The sequence below is a fragment of the Crinia signifera genome, chromosome 1 (assembly GCF_055691185.1).
Source record: "Crinia signifera chromosome 1, ASM5569118v1, whole genome shotgun sequence".
Taxonomy (NCBI): Eukaryota; Metazoa; Chordata; class Amphibia; order Anura; family Myobatrachidae; genus Crinia; species Crinia signifera.
This window is the reverse complement of record NC_139217.1, coordinates 383,190,975-383,208,189: the sequence shown is the minus strand read 5'-3', so window position 1 is coordinate 383,208,189 and position 17,215 is coordinate 383,190,975. Positions and strand designations below refer to the sequence as shown.

At 44.4% G+C, this 17,215-nt stretch overlaps 1 protein-coding gene across 1 annotated transcript in view; it reads left to right on the top strand.

Annotated features, from left to right (window-relative positions):
* The window catches only part of ZNRF3 (zinc and ring finger 3), a 153,695-nt gene that overhangs the window by 132,120 nt on the left and 4,360 nt on the right, over positions 1-17,215 (top strand). Inside the window, exons 3-8 of the mRNA XM_083151488.1 lie at positions 9,240-9,314; positions 10,810-10,941; positions 11,098-11,208; positions 12,587-12,754; positions 13,572-13,674; positions 14,919-16,505. Of these exons, the coding sequence (XP_083007614.1) occupies positions 9,240-9,314; positions 10,810-10,941; positions 11,098-11,208; positions 12,587-12,754; positions 13,572-13,674; positions 14,919-16,505 (2,176 nt within the window). The remainder of the gene's footprint in view (positions 1-9,239; positions 9,315-10,809; positions 10,942-11,097; positions 11,209-12,586; positions 12,755-13,571; positions 13,675-14,918; positions 16,506-17,215) is intronic.

Sequence of the window (17,215 nt, the reverse complement as noted above, 5' to 3'; positions counted from 1 at the left end):
TTCGTTCTTCAGATGAAAGACCTAGTTCTTACTTCCTATTGTAATAGGAATGTGTCCAGCACTGCTATCAGCTCAGAATTGAAACCAAAGCGATCCAGTTACACCAATCTACTGTTTGGAGATGTCTGACCAGAAATGGTCTTGGAAGAATTGTGTCCAAAAAAGCCCATAACTTCGACATGGAACTAAGCCAAGTGAATAAACTATGCATAAAAGAGTGGTAAAATAATGAGTATCTGCAAGCAACAATGAAGCATCACAGAGGGTCGTTGCAAGTTTGGGGCTGCATTTCAGCAAATGGAGTTGGGCATTTTGTCAGATTAAATGGTGCCCTCAATGCCTAATGCAGACAGGCACTACCCCATCATGCAGTACTAGGCGGGGGGGGGGGGGAATCATTGATGCTGCGTTGAAGTGTGCAATTTTAACAATAATGACTGTACACTCTGAACGATTTTTTAAAAGATATTGTTTAGTAGGGCTAAAATGAGCAATATCTTTTAAAAAGTCATCTAGTGTGTATGGGGCATATGTTGCAACACTGAGATTGTTACAAACTATTTGCATTTAACAATTTTAACAGATACGTATAAAACTATGTTGAGACTGCCTGGTGAGTGAAGCACAGAATTTATTTACTTTCACTTTTTACTTGCTGTCTACTACATAGAGCTGGTATTAATCCACTTTCATTAAAATAAATGTAAACAGCCTGTCCGCCTACTTCTGTGACACCACAAGTTGGACAGAAGTTGGCTGGTTTGATAAAAAGTTTGGTTGCCTGGTTTGAAGAAAAAAGTTGGTTAGGTGTGTGGGTGGTGCTTTAGTTGGACATACAAGTTGGATGGTTGGGGGAAAGTTGGTCTGATGCATGGCCTGCTTTAGCCTGGAAAATTGATAAAATGGAGAGTGATAAACCACCAACCAATCAGCTCCTGCCTGTCATTTTTCAAACACCACCTGTGACATGGCAGTTAGAATCTAGATTTTCAAGCTTAGTACATCTGACCTACTAACTGTCATGGTATAGGTGGTTTGAAAAATGGCAGATAGTAGCTTTTTTTTTTTAAGGCTTAATACATCTGCCCCTAAGTTACTTATATATAACGGACACCTTAGAACTTGGTGACTTTATTATATTGGTTTTATTGCGGTCTGTTGTTTTGGTAACAGATATAGTAATATGTCATGACCTGTAGGGTGTTTACATCAGAAATGGCCTTTCATTTCCCTGCTCTGTGTCAGTCACTTATACCCCGTTCTCACTGCCGCAAAAACCCAGGTATTTCCCGGGGCAAGCTGAAAATTCCCGTGTCCTGTCTCAGTGTGAAAGGGTCTTTGTGAAATTCCCGGGTGTTATGCCCCTGGAATTACACCCGGGTTTTTTGCAGGGTTTTTCCTGGGTAATACACGGGTGTATGGCAGTGTGAACAGCACAGACCCGGGTTTTTCACGCAAAAACGAGCTCGTTGGGGGATGTAATCATGTGATATGTGACATCATCTTTAGCCAGCCAATAAAAGCTGCTTTTAAACAGCCTATCACAGCAATTTGTACAAATTTCCCAACACCCAATCAAAGCTGCTATTACATTCCACACACTTGTTGGAAGGCAGACCATGGAAAGCAGTGTGAAAGGGGTAGACACGGGAAATTCCCGGGTCTGAGGTGCAGTGTGAAGGGGGTCTGTTGAGCTGACAAGCTCTGTGCCCCCCCAAAAATCCAGCAAGGAAAACCCGGGATTTTGCAGGGGCGGCAATGAAAACGCAGAATTATACTACGCTCCTGCCATGTGGTAAGAGTCCACGTTGGCGACACACACAAGTGGTGCAATGGGTTGAGACAAGCAGCCCTATGTCACATAGGTGGGAATGTACTGACTGAGCTTCAGAGACCATCTCTGACAATTTTCCAGCACATTCACCACCAAGGTGTCCATTCGATTATAGGCTAGTTCTGATTCATGGGATCACTATGAATCCATCCTGTCTGTGACAAGTGGTATCTGGCATGTGTTTTTTTAAATAAACCTTCCTATTTACAGCACATCCATCTCCTCAGTATACTTTATCCGGTACTTGTTTCCTAGCACGGCCACAACGATCATGATCGTGGGCATCGTGAGGAAAAATCGGGGGCCATCGCGGCCATCGCAAGCACTAAAAAAATCGGGTGCGATGGTCGCGACGCGATGCCCGCGATTTCCCCATAGGGAACAATGTTAAATGCCTCAATTTAGCCGCGATGCCCCCGATTTCCCATAGGAAACAATGTTAAATGGGTCAATTTACCCAAATCATCATAGGGAACAATGTTAAATGGGCCATAAACCCCCCAAAACACCCCTGAACAGTGAAATGTCCCCCTAAAAGTATTTAACGACACCCCACGATCAACGCGAACCCGAAGCGTGGCGAGCGCAGGGAGCCCGCGAGGGGCGGCTGTACGCGTCCTCCGACCTTTTCATACCCCCACTATCCACTAGGGCGTGGTAGTAGAATAGTGTGGCGAGCGCAGCGAGCCACCGAGCCCGAAGCGTGGCGAGCGCACGCGGATACCTGTGAAGCCCGCGAAGGGACGCGTTTATCTGTGAAGGTATCCGCGCCCCCTCGCGGGGCACGCTGCGCTCGCCACGCTTCGGGCTCGGTGGCTCGCTACGCTCGCCACACTATTCTATTCTCAACTCCACGCCCTAGTGGATAGTGGGGGTATGAAAAGGTCGGAGGACGCGTACCGCCGCCCCTCGCGGGCTTGCTGCGCTCGCCACGCTTCGGGTTCACGTTGATCGTGGGGTAGCGTAAAGTACTTTTGGGGGGACATTTCACTGTTCTGGGGTGTTTTTGGGGCTTTCTGGCCCATTTACCATTGTTCCCTATGAAGATTTGGTGAAATTGAGGTATTTAACATTGTTCCCTATGAGAAATCGGGGGCATCGCGGGTACATTGAGCCATTTAACATTGTTTCCTATGGGAAAATCGTGGGCATCACGTCTGGACCATTTAAGGCTTTTTTAGCCGCATACGACGCGACCGACGCAATTTTGACTATTTTCAATGCATTTCAATGGGAAAATCGTGAGCATCGTGTCGGTCGCGTCGTATACCACTAAAAATGACACACGATGCCCGCGATTGTGGCTGTGCTAGGAAACAAGTACCCTTTATCCAATTATTATGATCACAATTCCATTCCTTGAGTAAACATGAACTCTCATTACACTTGATTTGCGTTCATTTAATGTACGAATTCAGAATCAGCTTTATTGGCCAGGTATACTTGCGTATACTAGGAATTTGTTTTCGGTTTGCTGTGCAGCAGCCAGGTGGGTAAAAAGTAAACAGCATACAGTATAAACAATAAACAATATAAACAGGTGGGGGAACATGTACAGTCATACAGAAAGTTATTCAACCCCATACTACTCTTGAACAATCCCTCTTGATACATTAACTATATAGGTTTGATCTGACACCACCATGAGTCTCCATTACTTCATAAACTAAAGGGGCATACACACGTAGATATCTGTGCTAAGCAATTTTGCTGGTGTCAAGATCTCCCATGCAGAGCACATACACACGCAGAGATTTGTGCTAAACAATTTTGCTAAGCAATTTTTCTTAGCAATTTTGCTTAAGCAAAAAAAGGCCGGGTAGTTGTTCAGAATGAGAGATTGCGATCAGTATCTCTCATTCTGTACACACAGAGAGATTTACAGTCATTTGCTAAGCAATCTAACTAGATTGGGACTGCATGCACTGACTTAGTTAGCAAGAGATATTTAATCTCTCGGAGCATACACACGGAGAGATCTGTGCTTACTTTCTAAGCAATCTAGTCAGATTGCTTAGAAAATAGCACAAATTTGCTCCGTTTGTACACCCCTTTAGAACCCATCTCATCTGTTATTGATTTGTTTTCTGTCTTTCATTGGCGTGTATCTTCTGATTAGCATTCCATTACCAATATGAGGTTACTGACTCACTGTACTAGGTTTCTGGGACATAGTGGACTAATGCTAATATGATTCAGTCTGAAGGGTTTGCCAGGGTCATCGTTCTTACTACTGATAAACTACCACCCTTGGTCATACTCTTTCACAGGCTCACCCTGTACTTGTTTGTGCTTGTTATAAACCCATTCATAATTAAGAGGCAAAGCGTCTTGTGTGGAAAATGTAGTTCAAAAGATTTTTTTTTTTCCCTCTTTCGCTCCACCTTTCTTCCCTGGGGCTCCCCTAAAGCCTCACAACATGGGCGGATTACTAGAGAAAGAACTCATTATTAACTACTTCACAACCAGAAGCTTATGTTGGCACAATTGGCAATTCTGCATTAAAAAAACTTCCTCACTTCAACAATTGTTCTAATGTATTCTCTGCCCTCTGCCTTCCTTGAACTTTTTAAATATTATTTAGCATTTTCTAAGTACTAATCTGACTCTAGATGAGCACTCGCAGATGATAATAATGGCTTGAAGGAAAATAGTTATGGTGGAGGTCACAAATAAGAGGGGATCTGACAGAAGGAATGGCCTGTAGAGAAACGGCACAGAAGGGAGTGAGAATAAGAGCGGGGAGAGGGGAGAATAGGAGAACAGAGTAAGAGATTGCATTCCATGCTGTTTGTGACTTCGCTGCTTTGATCTCCTGCCAAGAGAACCTGCAAGGTCAGAGCCAGCAGCCCTAAAGTTCCGGATATGTGAGGCTTGTGGAATGCTGGAGTGCATGTAAGAAGTGTGTTTAATGGGTTTGATTGGTGCTTTCAGCAGTAGCACAGCTCCACCAAGAGTAAGGTCATGGTTTGAGAGAGCTCCGTTCTAAGGGATTGCAGCAGACATGCATGGTTCTCAAATGTGGGCTTTTTTTGTGTGGCTGGTCTCCTATTACCCTAAGGGAACTGTTCTAAGCACATCCATTTTCATTCTGTATTACCATGCAGATAAAGTGTGATTTAACATGCAAAAAGTGCATAAAATTGGTCATAAATGCAGAACTTCTATTTCTATCTCTTTTATAAAATAATAAACAAGCGTTTTTTTTTAAATCATTACAAACACTCATATAGACCTAAAGTTGCCCATACACAGTGCATTTTGCGGGTGCACAAATAAAAAAGTATGTGCTGCATATACTTTTTGAACTAGGTCCCGATCCCATCGCACCCAAATCTCATCCAAATTGCATATGATTTCCATTCAATGCAATCTAGACCAAAACGCATGCAATGATCGCACCATGTATGGGCCCATTAAGGGGGTGCTTGTTAGCTACTTACAAGTGTAAAAAGCTACTGTACTTATTTAAAAAAAAAAAAAAAACTAAACATTTAAGGTTCATATATTGAACATGTATAGGACGGGATGTTCTAACACCTCTCCGCATCACATCGCCAGCTACCGCATCAATGCTAATTGCATATGCACTAATATATGCAATTAGTAATGCAAAGAACAGCTTACGGCACCATCCCTGGACTTCTGGGTCCGAGACCAGGGAGTCCCTCTGCGCATGTACAGAGTGACAGCGCCAGCCGCAGGGCATGCTGGGATCCCTCTGACAGTGCTGTGAAGAGAAGCACATAGGGTTTATAGGGTATAACCAGCAAAAGCTGGCGATACCCTCAGTAGCCACAGGCGAATCTAGGGGGTGGTCCGGGGGTGCACAGGACCACCCATTAGCCCATTTTGTAGCTGAGGGATGGGGCTTTCCAACGAGCCCAGCCCCGTGTCTCTAGCCCCCTGGAAACCGGAGATACTGCCAGGCAAAGCTGGGACATTTTCCCTATAGGATAACATGGGACCCGCTAATTCCGACCCCCACCCAGTTCAACGGCTGCCAGTTCCCCCTTCGGCATCACTGAAGCTTGAGGTTGATCTCAGTCGAACCCAAATCGCTGGGCCTTCAATCTTATACCAGGCTGGATCCATATGGGTTAATTGGTTCCAGGGATATTGAGGTTAAACCGTTTTTTTTTTTCATTTCTTAAATGTAATTTCATGACTGTTTATGTTCTTTGATGGCAGATTTCTCTGGAACCAAACAGCCCAGTTTCACGGGACCAAAATCATTCGAAGCCAACTCAAAAGTTCTTCAATATGATACTTGTCTCATGTAAATGGGTCAGTTGGTTCCGAAGATATAGGGGGTTGGTTAAAGGGGGGGTAGGGAGATGGGAGTGGTTGTCTCTCCCCCTCACACCAGAAAATGCAGGGACTAGGCTGGTGTATAAGGGAGGGGTCAGCCTGGGAATGTCCCTGCAAGATCCTGGGACCATATTCCCGGGTAAATCCCTGCATTTTCTGTTGTGAAAGGGGTATTATTTCAAACAGCCGTGATCTGCAGTGCTCTAAATACAGCCGGGCAGCCCCCTGCTCTCTGCCCAGCTGTCAATGACTGTCACCCCTGCAGCTTCTGCTCCAATTCTTCTCCCCGCTTTCACCTCAGCCCACCCCCCCTTTAATCATGTGGTGCCGGCGCCCGGCGTACTCCCCCGACGTCACGCACAACAACAGCGCGCACAATATTTCAAATGTCCACTCGTTTAGAGGGGACACCAGGAGGGGAGTGGGAGCGTGCTCTGCACTGCGCTCTGCTCCTCTCCCCATAGAAGCAGCTGCACCGCTCTCCATCTCTCCCTGCAGCAGCAGCGAAGACTCATATAAAAATTTACAGTAAGTGGAACTTTTGGGGGCATTGCTTAAGGGACGCTACAAGTGGCAGTATGTGGGGGCATTACGCATAATGTGTGGCTTAATGTGTAAGGGGCATTACGGTGTGCAGCATCATGTGTAAGCGGCATTATGTGTGCAGCATCATGTTTAAGGGGCATTATGTGTGCAGCATCATATGTAAGGGACATTATGTGTGCAGCATCATGTGTAATGGGTACTATGGTGCGCGGCATCATGTGTAATGGGTACTATGGTGTGTGGCATATGTAATGGGTACTATGGTGTGCGCCATCATGTGTAATGGGTACTATGGTGCCATCAAGCAAGAACCCCCTAGCAATGTGCACGTAGGTAAGTAGCATTTATGTGGCAAATATGTAATGGTCATTACGGTTTGTTATATAGTATGTAATGGGCATCATGATGTGTGGCACAATATGTAATGGGCATTATGGTGTGTGGCCTTATGTGTAATTGGCATTACGGCGTGTGGCTTTATGTGTAATGGGTATTACGGAGTTTGCTAAAATGTGTAATGGGCATTACTGTGTATGGTCTAAAGTGTAATACCACACCCCTTTTTGTGATGCCACGCCTCCTTCCCATGAGGCCATGCCCCCTTTTTGCCGCGCGACTACGCCGCGCAAAGGTCCCCCTGCTGTTGTGTCTGGATCTGGGACCACCCATTACCATAATTCTAGATTCGCCTATGTCAGTAGCAATGCCCTGGCGAAATTGGGTTTAGTTCATACAAAAAGGCTATCAGGGTTTTTACCACATTTTCGCTTTAGAGCATCCCACCCATAGACCCCAATGTCTTCTTGGCTAGAGTTTATAAACATAGTGAGTACTTTAAGGGGGTATATTCAATGTTCCCAGCAAGCAGCTGCGAGGGGGGTTTGTACAGCGGTGATGGCCATCCTCGCCGTCCAATCCCCTCTCCAGCCGCTTGTCAGAGGATGGCGCAGATTCCCCGGAACGGTGAGGTTTGCCGCAAAATGCGAGGTGGAAACGGCGGGTAAAGGGTGGATTGAATACTGAGGGCGAGCTATGACGGCTGTAAACATACTCCTAAGTCTTGCACAGCATTTTTCTTTACTGGTCAGATTTTAAGAATATCTATGCTGTACTTCTTTGGTAAATCAGATGAACCCTGAGGTACTACTTCACCTAGTCACCTGGACTCACAGAATGGTACTAGATATGTATGCCGTGCTAATACGTTGTGTGCTGTTTCCAATTGTCATTTTTATTTGCAAATGCAATAACCCTATTGTTAATTTAGGACAGGGGTGGGGAACCTTTTTTGTGCCAAGGGCCGTTTGTATGGGGAAAAAATCCTTCGGGGGCCATATGTAAAAATTTATCTTTCAAATTGTCATGCTGCAGGCGTCCCAGGTTCCGGCGGCTGCCACTGAATAGGACGGACAGTCTCCAGCTGCTATTGATAAAGAGGAATCTTGCGAGAACTACCGACCTCTCGTGAGCATTCCCCTGTACTTGACTCCCGGCAAAGCCGCCAGGCGGGTGGGCGGGCCACTCAGACCGGCTACGGGGGCCGCATACGGCCCCCGGGCCTGAGGTTCCCCACCCCTGATTTAGGACAATACAAATGAAGAGCTGTCACCATGATTTCTACACTGTCACTGCCAAGGAGTTATCTGTGTTACCCTAACACAAACTAATGTACTCTCATGCCACTGTTATTTATAAATGTGTTTAACCATGCAATTGTAACAAGCATATATATATTTTTTTTACATTCTTGCAATTACTGCAAATAGAATGCATGTCACATACATTTTGCATTTGATACTCCTTTTTATTAGCATTAAAAGCTTAAGAAAAACGCTTGTGGGTATGAGCTAAGATAAGATCAGAACAGCTTGTTCCAGGGCTGTTTTTTCCTTTCTCTGTGCTTGTTGTAAACTGTGCTAATATGACCTCTAGTGGATAGATGCTAAAACTACATCCAGTATTTTTGTGTGTGTTATTTATTTATTTTACATAGTGCAGCAAATTCCATTGCACTTTACAATTTGAAACAAAGAATGATAAACTAAAACTGAGCAATAAAAGACACTCATAGAGGATGGAGGCCCCTCTCGCAAGCTTACAATATACAGTATAAGTATATATCAGTGGACTGTTGGGTAAAAAAAAAAATGACGTTGGGGGGCCAGAAGAATAGGACAATCAAAAAGCCCAATTTATGACTGGGTTTTGTGATTGATACTTCCCACCATCCACTCTACTCTGTAGCATACATTGAGCTCCTGGTACTGTTTGTGGAAACCATTGTTTTATTTGTTTTCTTGTGCAAAGTTATTTTGTGTTTTTATTTAAAACTTGTACCAAAAATAACTTATCCCACTATTTGTTTTCCTCACATGGTGACAACATGCTGGCTAAGGTCTCATGCTATTATGACACAAGTGACATCGCTACTCAGTAACAAGGGACGTCATCATTTATATTTAATAAGTATAGGAATATGTGTTATAGGCATTTCTGCATACGTTCATGCCTCTTGTCTAATGTCCTCTTCTTTCTCTCTGTGTTTCAGGCAAAACGGGCAGTGCAAAGAGGAGCGACAGCAGTTATATTCGATGTCTCTGATAACCCTGATGCTGTGGAACAGGTATAATTTGATAGTGCTGAAAGTCTTGGCTGATTGAAATAATCAGTGTTCAGACCTTTTATATATGCATGGTTTCTTTTGATATTCTTCTATAAATCCATAGTTAACCATATGTATCCTGCACAGATGACAAAAAATAATAATGCCTAGTTTCTTTAGGTTGGCTTCCCCTAGAGGAAATGTCAGTGCTCCTCCTCACCCAGGGAGAAGGGGGGGAAATTATGTTTACACCCAGCTGGCATAGTGTGCAATCAACCTTTGTTCTGTGTGCTGGCTGAAATTGTTTTCAGACCGCTCTTGTTGCATTATTACAGCACTATTTGAACAGGAATATTGGCATTGCCCATGTGGTTTCTTAAGTTATTGACAAAGTGATCTCAAACATCCGGTCTTCTCTTTTGTGCACTGCTTTGTCTGGGGTTTTGTTATGGAGCTACAGAGAGGCATGTGTTCTGTAGTGTCCTCACTTGGCTTACATGCTATTAGCGGGAATTCTAGTGTATTCAAAAATCAGAATATGGTAGTCGTTCATGACCAGATAGTCACCTCCCTAGGCTTATCTGTTATCAATTGGGAAATAACTAGTCTTTGGCTTAGCAGAAGCTTTTTAAACGTACAAAATAAAAAGTAAAAAGCTCATATTTATGAAGTATTGCTCGCTTACCCTGCTATTTCACTGCAGCTTCCACAAAATTGTCATTTAATAATATTTTCTTAAGTTTTACGACTTTTAAATTCTCCCATCTGTACATTGCAATTCAAAGCAGTCAGTAACTCCAGCTATCTTCCAGCAGCAGGAAGTGATTGGTCAGTTTGGTTTCCTCTGCCCGGGTTAACAGATAATGTGGTCCTTTTTAAATGTTATTTCGGATCCGAGCACAAAAGAATCACTGGATCGAACGGACAAATGTGTTTGTGTGTGTGACCAAGTGGGAAGAGCACCATTGCTTGTCACTGGAGTTGTTTGCCCCCAAAGCTTATATGGTGAGCTTTATACAGCAAGAACCCACACATGGGTAGAAAGCTAAGGCCTTCCGCAAGCTCCATCCTCTGCCCATCTTCAGTAGTGCAAGACTGGGAAGTTTTTCACTCATTCGGATACAAAAACCTGTCATGTCTTCCCGAAGGGGATGGGGCAGGTGGATAGTTTTCATTATATGAAAACTCTTCTGATATGTAGCTTAGTAATACACAAATAACTCACACAGGTATCTCCCCTTCTCTTACCCTCCCGTCTCAGAATGGCGCCATGTAGACTGTCCCTGCTCTCATCAACATAATGGGACAGATAGCTTTCCGAACACATCTAGGCAAGTATAACAGCATTTAGTGGATTCAGGCATAACATATTTTCCCCTTGTTTCTGGCAATATTAATGAGGGTTTATTTTTGTTGTGTGGTGTAATAACGTGCTCCTGAATCTTCCAGATGTGTACTGTGTTCTGAGGACATATACTATACTTTTATCCTAATCATTGGTGTCCTCATCTTGCAGTTGAATCAAGACTTAGAAGATCCACTGAAAAGGCCAGTTGTGTATATGAAAGGCATGGATGCTATTAAACTCATGAACATCGTCAACAAGCAGAAAGGTGCTCGAGCAAGAATTCAGCACCGGCCTCCTCGGGTAGGATGCCAGAGACTCGTGTTTTGCATGGCATTGTTTGTTGGCGCCATTATTAGCTTTGTACTTCTGTAAATATTGTATAGCTTGGCACTTCTGCCAAAAGATGAGCTAATGAGGTTCCATGTAAAATATAAAACGGCCTCATTCTTTTTACAGCAACCTACCGAATATTTCGACATGGGTATTTTCCTGGCATTTTTTGTGGTGGTGTCACTGGTCTGCCTTATCCTCCTAATCAAGATCAAACTCAAGCAAAGAAGAAGTCAGGTAAGACTTGGTCTGGGAAGTTTTTTGTTTTTTCCCTATCTCCCTCTTTAGGATAAGTGGAAATGTACAATCCGCAGGTGTTGTAAAAGCTGACGCACAACTGGCTGCCAATTACTGGTCACAAACTGATTTTTGGGCCCGTTTATAATGCATCGCATATTCAATAAGATCTGGGTGGGATATTACCACCCAGGATTGCATGGCAGTATGTGATCATAATGGCAGGGTGTACTACTGTGCAGATGCTTGGACTCATGTCGACCTAATGCTTGTCAGTCTTTAATATGTTTACTGTTTGACTGTTGACCAATAGTGATCGAGTGTTTGACTGTCAACTTGACCTGATGACGCATACCAGGCACTTCTAATGTACATATGATCTCTGCAAGGCTTCATCTATTCACATCATATTTTGTTGCTACACAACTGAGAACTGTTCACATAAATGACCCTCTCTCACCTGCAAGGAATCTTAAGCTGAGTACACACGGGGTGATTCTTCTAAGCGGTTTTGACTACATCATCAAAATCACTTAGTATGTTTGACTGAATCGCCACGTGTGTACACAGCGGGCGATGCGTGGCCCCTCAGCATCACTATGGTCTGGCCAAATATATTTTGACTAGACTCTGCAGTGTCTATTCTGCTGTACAGAATGGCCACCGTCTTCTCTCCGACAGCGATATTGCACTTTCGACTAAGAAAAATCTCTTAGTTACTCACCCAGCCTCCAGCCCGCGTGTACACGACATTATAGACACGTACACGGCTACTGGCTAGGCAGTTCAGTGTTATACAGCTGGATAGCAGGCTGTTACACTAGTAATCTCGGTGTTTTGTCAGTGAAATACTAATCAGTATGTGTCATTTTTATGTTGTATAACAGGAGAAATTGTCACCAGTAATATTGGTTATACTGTAAGCGTAAGAGCCATTCCTGAAGATAAAAGTATTTTGGCTGACCTGACTATGCCATGCTTTTCAAAGCTGCAGTATCTTCAGAGGTTTAGGCCGCTGTATATGAAGGGACAATAATCTATACAAAACACACCTGGTTCTGTATTATTGGCCCTTTAAATCCAGGACCTGAAACTGACAAAGGTGTAGTGCCTTTGAAAGTGACATATATTTAGGCCTGGGAGAGCGAATCGGCAGCTGTTCTTGTAGTTTTTATAAAGCTGCTCCCTGACGCATTACGCTGGCGAGATGAATGAAAAGATACAGTTTTCAATAAAGTTCCTTTCCTGTCTTAAATACAACAGTTGTGTACTCACACAAGACTCTCTGTAACCCAATGCATAAGACATATTTTTACCGATACTGTAAGTCTATTGTAAAATAATTATCATCTCTAATGTTTGTAATCTTCCCTTTCAGAACTCTATGAACAGAATGGCAGTTCAAGCTTTGGAAAAAATGGAGACCCGAAAATTCAAAGCAAAGGGCAAAATGCCCCGGGAGGGCAGTTGTGGTGGCCTTGATACCCTTAGTAGTAGTTCAACCTCAGACTGCGCCATATGCTTAGAAAAATATATTGATGGAGAGGTAAGATCATGCAAATGATGGTATTTTATGGGGAATCCCATATTTGTTAATAACCTTCTCCAGCCAAGAAACCAATAAGATATTTTGCACAAAGTTGTAGGGAATTTTCACCATTCTTATTTATTTTATTATTTATTAACCATTTCTTATATAGCGCACACCTATTCCACAGCGCTTTACAGACAATATTTGAACATTCACACCAGTACCTGCCCCAGTGAAGCTAATTACCCTAGCAGTCTATATTTGGATTGTGGAAGGAAACCAGAGTACCCGGAGGAAACCCACTCAAGCACAGGGAGAATATACAAACTCTGCACAGTTAGGGCCATGGTGGGAATCAAACTCATGACCTCAGCGCTGTGAGGCAGTAATGTTATCCATGCCGCCCAACTATTAGTAGGGACAGTTAAGCAAGACTAGATGCAACTATTGGTAGGGACTCTTATTACAATGCTAGATGCAACTTTGGGAACAGTGGATAGTATGAACCCATGTATTATTAAGCGCGGATGCTGTGCCTGTATCTCATGCATTGTTTATGTACTTATGGGTTCATAGGAAGGATATAAAAATCCCACGTTATTATCAGTGTGGATGAAATGTGCTGCTTAGTGACTCTTACATAAGACTTGTTAAAGCTTTGTTGTCAGGGTATACGGTGTGTTTGCATACAATAAAAGGGTTAATTCATTTCATGCATTGTTGAACTAAAATACCCACTGGTGATCCAGGTTCTGGGGTTCTGCCTTTCGTAAAGACCAACCTCCTAATTTGGAATTAACGGTTTGTGTTCCTTCATGTCTTTTTCTTTTAGGAGCTGAGAGTCATTCCTTGCACACATCGGTTTCACAAGCGGTGTGTGGATCCCTGGCTTCTCCAGAACCATACCTGTCCTCACTGTAGGCACAATATCATAGGTGAGTGGAACCTGTGATAATAGAGAACCACCGCTGGTGTACGATAATACTCTGGGCCTAGTTCATGTTTGTACACACATGTAAGTGCCATTTTCCAGTCTTGAAGCTTGAACCAGAAAAAAAGAAATTCCCACCGGCGCCATCACAAACTCCTCCGAAGTGCTGTGAAGGAAATGGCTGGGGAAGCACTGGCTAGTAGCTAAGCCAGATTTGCACACACATACAGTATATGTACCAGACGGTTTTGCACTTTTGAGCTCTGTAGATGGCAGTTACACTACCAAAATAGGATCATATGCCTGAAGTTTCCAGCCACTCCCTATTAACCCCCTCCTAATGGCCATTTCCTGGTAATCACTACTCCATAAAATCCTCATTGCGAGCAACATCAGAGGCCACATTAAGGCATTTGCATTGCAATCTCAGAGCAATTATTAGATAGCGCAATTTGCTCTTTCTTGAACATCGGCCATTGCGGCATTAATCTATGTACACAAAAACATATACAGTAACCGTCCTAGAAATAGTGGCCACCAAGTGAATAAACATTAAATTCTAAAGTGACCTCTCACAGAATCGGTACATCTGTCAGAATGAACTTAGGTCTACAGTCATTAGGTCGACCCCACTAGGTTGACTGGCAGGAAGATCGACCTGACTTAAGGTCGACATGACTTAAGGTCGAATTTGCATAAAGGTCGACATGAGGAAGGTCGACTGGTCATAAGGTCGACATGGGTTTTTCACTGTTTTTTTAACCCAATGACGACACAGTCGACATGGACACAGTTGGCAATGAGAATCGGACCCTCGCATCGCTCGCTATGTTTTCTTTAATAACCTCCTCCACGCCCTAGTGGATGGTAGGGCATGAAATACCGCCTGTCGGCACATGTCGGCTCAAAAAACAGTGGAAAAACCCCATGTCGACCTTATGACCAGTCGACCTTATGACCAGTCGACCTTATGACCAGTCGACCTTTATGCAAATTCGACCTTAAGTCATGTCGACCTTGGCCCATGTCGACCTTAAGTCAGGTCGACCTTCCTGCCAGTCGACCTAGTGGGGTCGATCTAATGACTGTAGAACTAAGTTCATTCTAATAGATGACCGCTTCCCACTCTCACATATGGCCGACTGTAAAAGACAACATAATAACATGATGCTAGAACGATAGAGGTACAGTGCACAAAGGCTAGAACCGTGCTTTGTATTCCATTTAATTATTCTTCTCTCCCTGCAGAGCAAAAGAAAGGGGGTCATGGTGCTATGTGTATGGAGAGCGCAAGCAGTCATGGCCGTCATCAACAGCAACAGAGAGTCATCCTCCCAGTCCATTACCCCGGGCGTGTACAACGGACTGGACCTATTGCAGCATATCCAACTCGCACCAGCATGGGCCCGCATGGTAATCCCATCACAGTGCTAACTGTGGAACGGCCCGTGGAGCCTGAGTTATATCCAGCTCGGACCCCAACTTTTCTAACAGGGTACCGGCCTGTATCACTAGACCAGCCTTCTTCTGGCCATCATTGTGACCTGGAGCATACTCCTTATCCAGCCCCACAAGGTGCTCATGGCTTCCGTCGTTCCAAGTACAGCGGGAGAGGTTTTAATACTGCCACTTGTTACTCTCAATATGAAACTATGTACCAGCACTACTACTTCCAGGGTCTAAGCTATCCACACCACCAGGAAGCCGCATGTGGTAGTCAGACCTCCAGAGGAGTGGAGACGGGCCTGAACAATACCTTTCAGCCAGGTCCTAATTTGCTATATCAGCCTGCACCTGCCATGATGCACGTGGCTCCACCTTCAGCGGGTGGGAGCTGCTTCCTTCACAGCCAGCACCAACATCGCTCAGTATGCAGTGGCTACTTAGCGGATGTTCCCTGCAGTGACAGTAGTTCCAGTTCCAGCACTAGCTCAGCACAGGGCCATGCATCATCTAGCGATTCCATGCTGGACTGCACGGAGGCTAGCAACCAGGGAGTTTATGGCAGCTGCTCCACCTTTCGAAGCTCTCTTAGCAGTGACTTTGACCCATATGTATACAGGAGTCGCAGCCCTGCCAGGACTGGAGCAGGGGATGCCATATGTTGTGGGGGGGAGGCTGGAAGAGGAAGGGCAGACTGTAAACCTCAGAACACCTTCACAAATTCTTCTTCCCGGGATCGCCTGTCCAGCTGCAGCCTAGAAATGAATTACAGCAGCAATTCGTCCTTGGAGCGTAGAGGGGCAGCTTTGGCCTCAGGGTTAGTTCCAGATGCCTCTGGCTCCATATCACAAGGGGGTTGTAGAGACTGGCGGGGACCTGAACAGGGATGCCCCTGTTGTTTTCAGAGGCCTACTGGGGATCCCAGTCCAGAATGCACAAACTTGTACATGGGTCCAGAACCCCTGCAAGCAACTGCTGCGCCCTCCAGTGGAGGCTTATACAGTGTTACCTCCAGCCTTTCACACCGGCCAGACCCAGGGACTGTACTGGGCCACTCTGTCCGGCCGTGCTGCCTCTTTGAGGAGAATCATGGAAGTTGCTATGCCGAGGACTATGCAGTCAGCATTCAGTATGCCCTGGCAGAGGCGGCAGCAGCAGCAGCTGCTGCTGCAGTAGCTGGATGCGAGGCTGGTCAACCAATACCCATCATTCCCGAGGATCAAGGCTGCGAAGCTGGCCTAGACTGTGTGGGACATGTCTCCTGGGAAATGGATGGTGATGAAGAAGACGAGGAGGTACTGTACTGCCAAGAAGGACCTTGCTGTATGTTAGCAGAGGAGACACGAGCCCTATGTCAAAACACAGCGGCAGAGGGAGACGGAAATCTGTCAGGTAACAATATATATGTCAACTATTTTAGCTCAATATCCCACGTCCAAATAAAAAGCTTGATGTTCTAAGCCTTGACAAAATGGAGGGTGATCAATCACCAACCAACCAGCTCCTAACTGTCATTTTTCAAATACAGCCTGTAGCATGGCAGTTACGAACTGATTGGCTGGTGATTTATCACTCTCCATTTTATCACTTTTCAAGCTTAGTACATTTGACCCTGAGAGTGGTAAATTAAAATAACATATTCTGTATGTAGCCATTTGTGTCTACCAACTATACACTTATATAAATATATATGTGTAAATCTGGAAGTCTGTAGATATCGGGAAGTGCCGAGTATAAAATTACGCCTTGTGAATCAGTGTTTTCTCTCCGTAAAATGAGGTTTGATGTGATGCATATTCCCTAGTGGCTATTCTGACAGTAGAGATTACACCAATATCATCCTCATATTGATTCTATTTCCTGACTCATTAGATCTGATATGAACCAACATGAATGAACCTGTAGTCTTACAGATTATAGTTCCCTTTCCGTAGTGGTTTATGGGCAGATGTTATACTACCAAAGCAATTGCTGATTTTTTCCCTGTTTGGGCTCGCACATGTGTGTTACCATCCATACGTATTCCTTTCATAATCGATCACCTGGCAAAGTCGCACAACAGCATTCAGGTCTGAATAACCCCCCCCCCAGTAGCTATAATG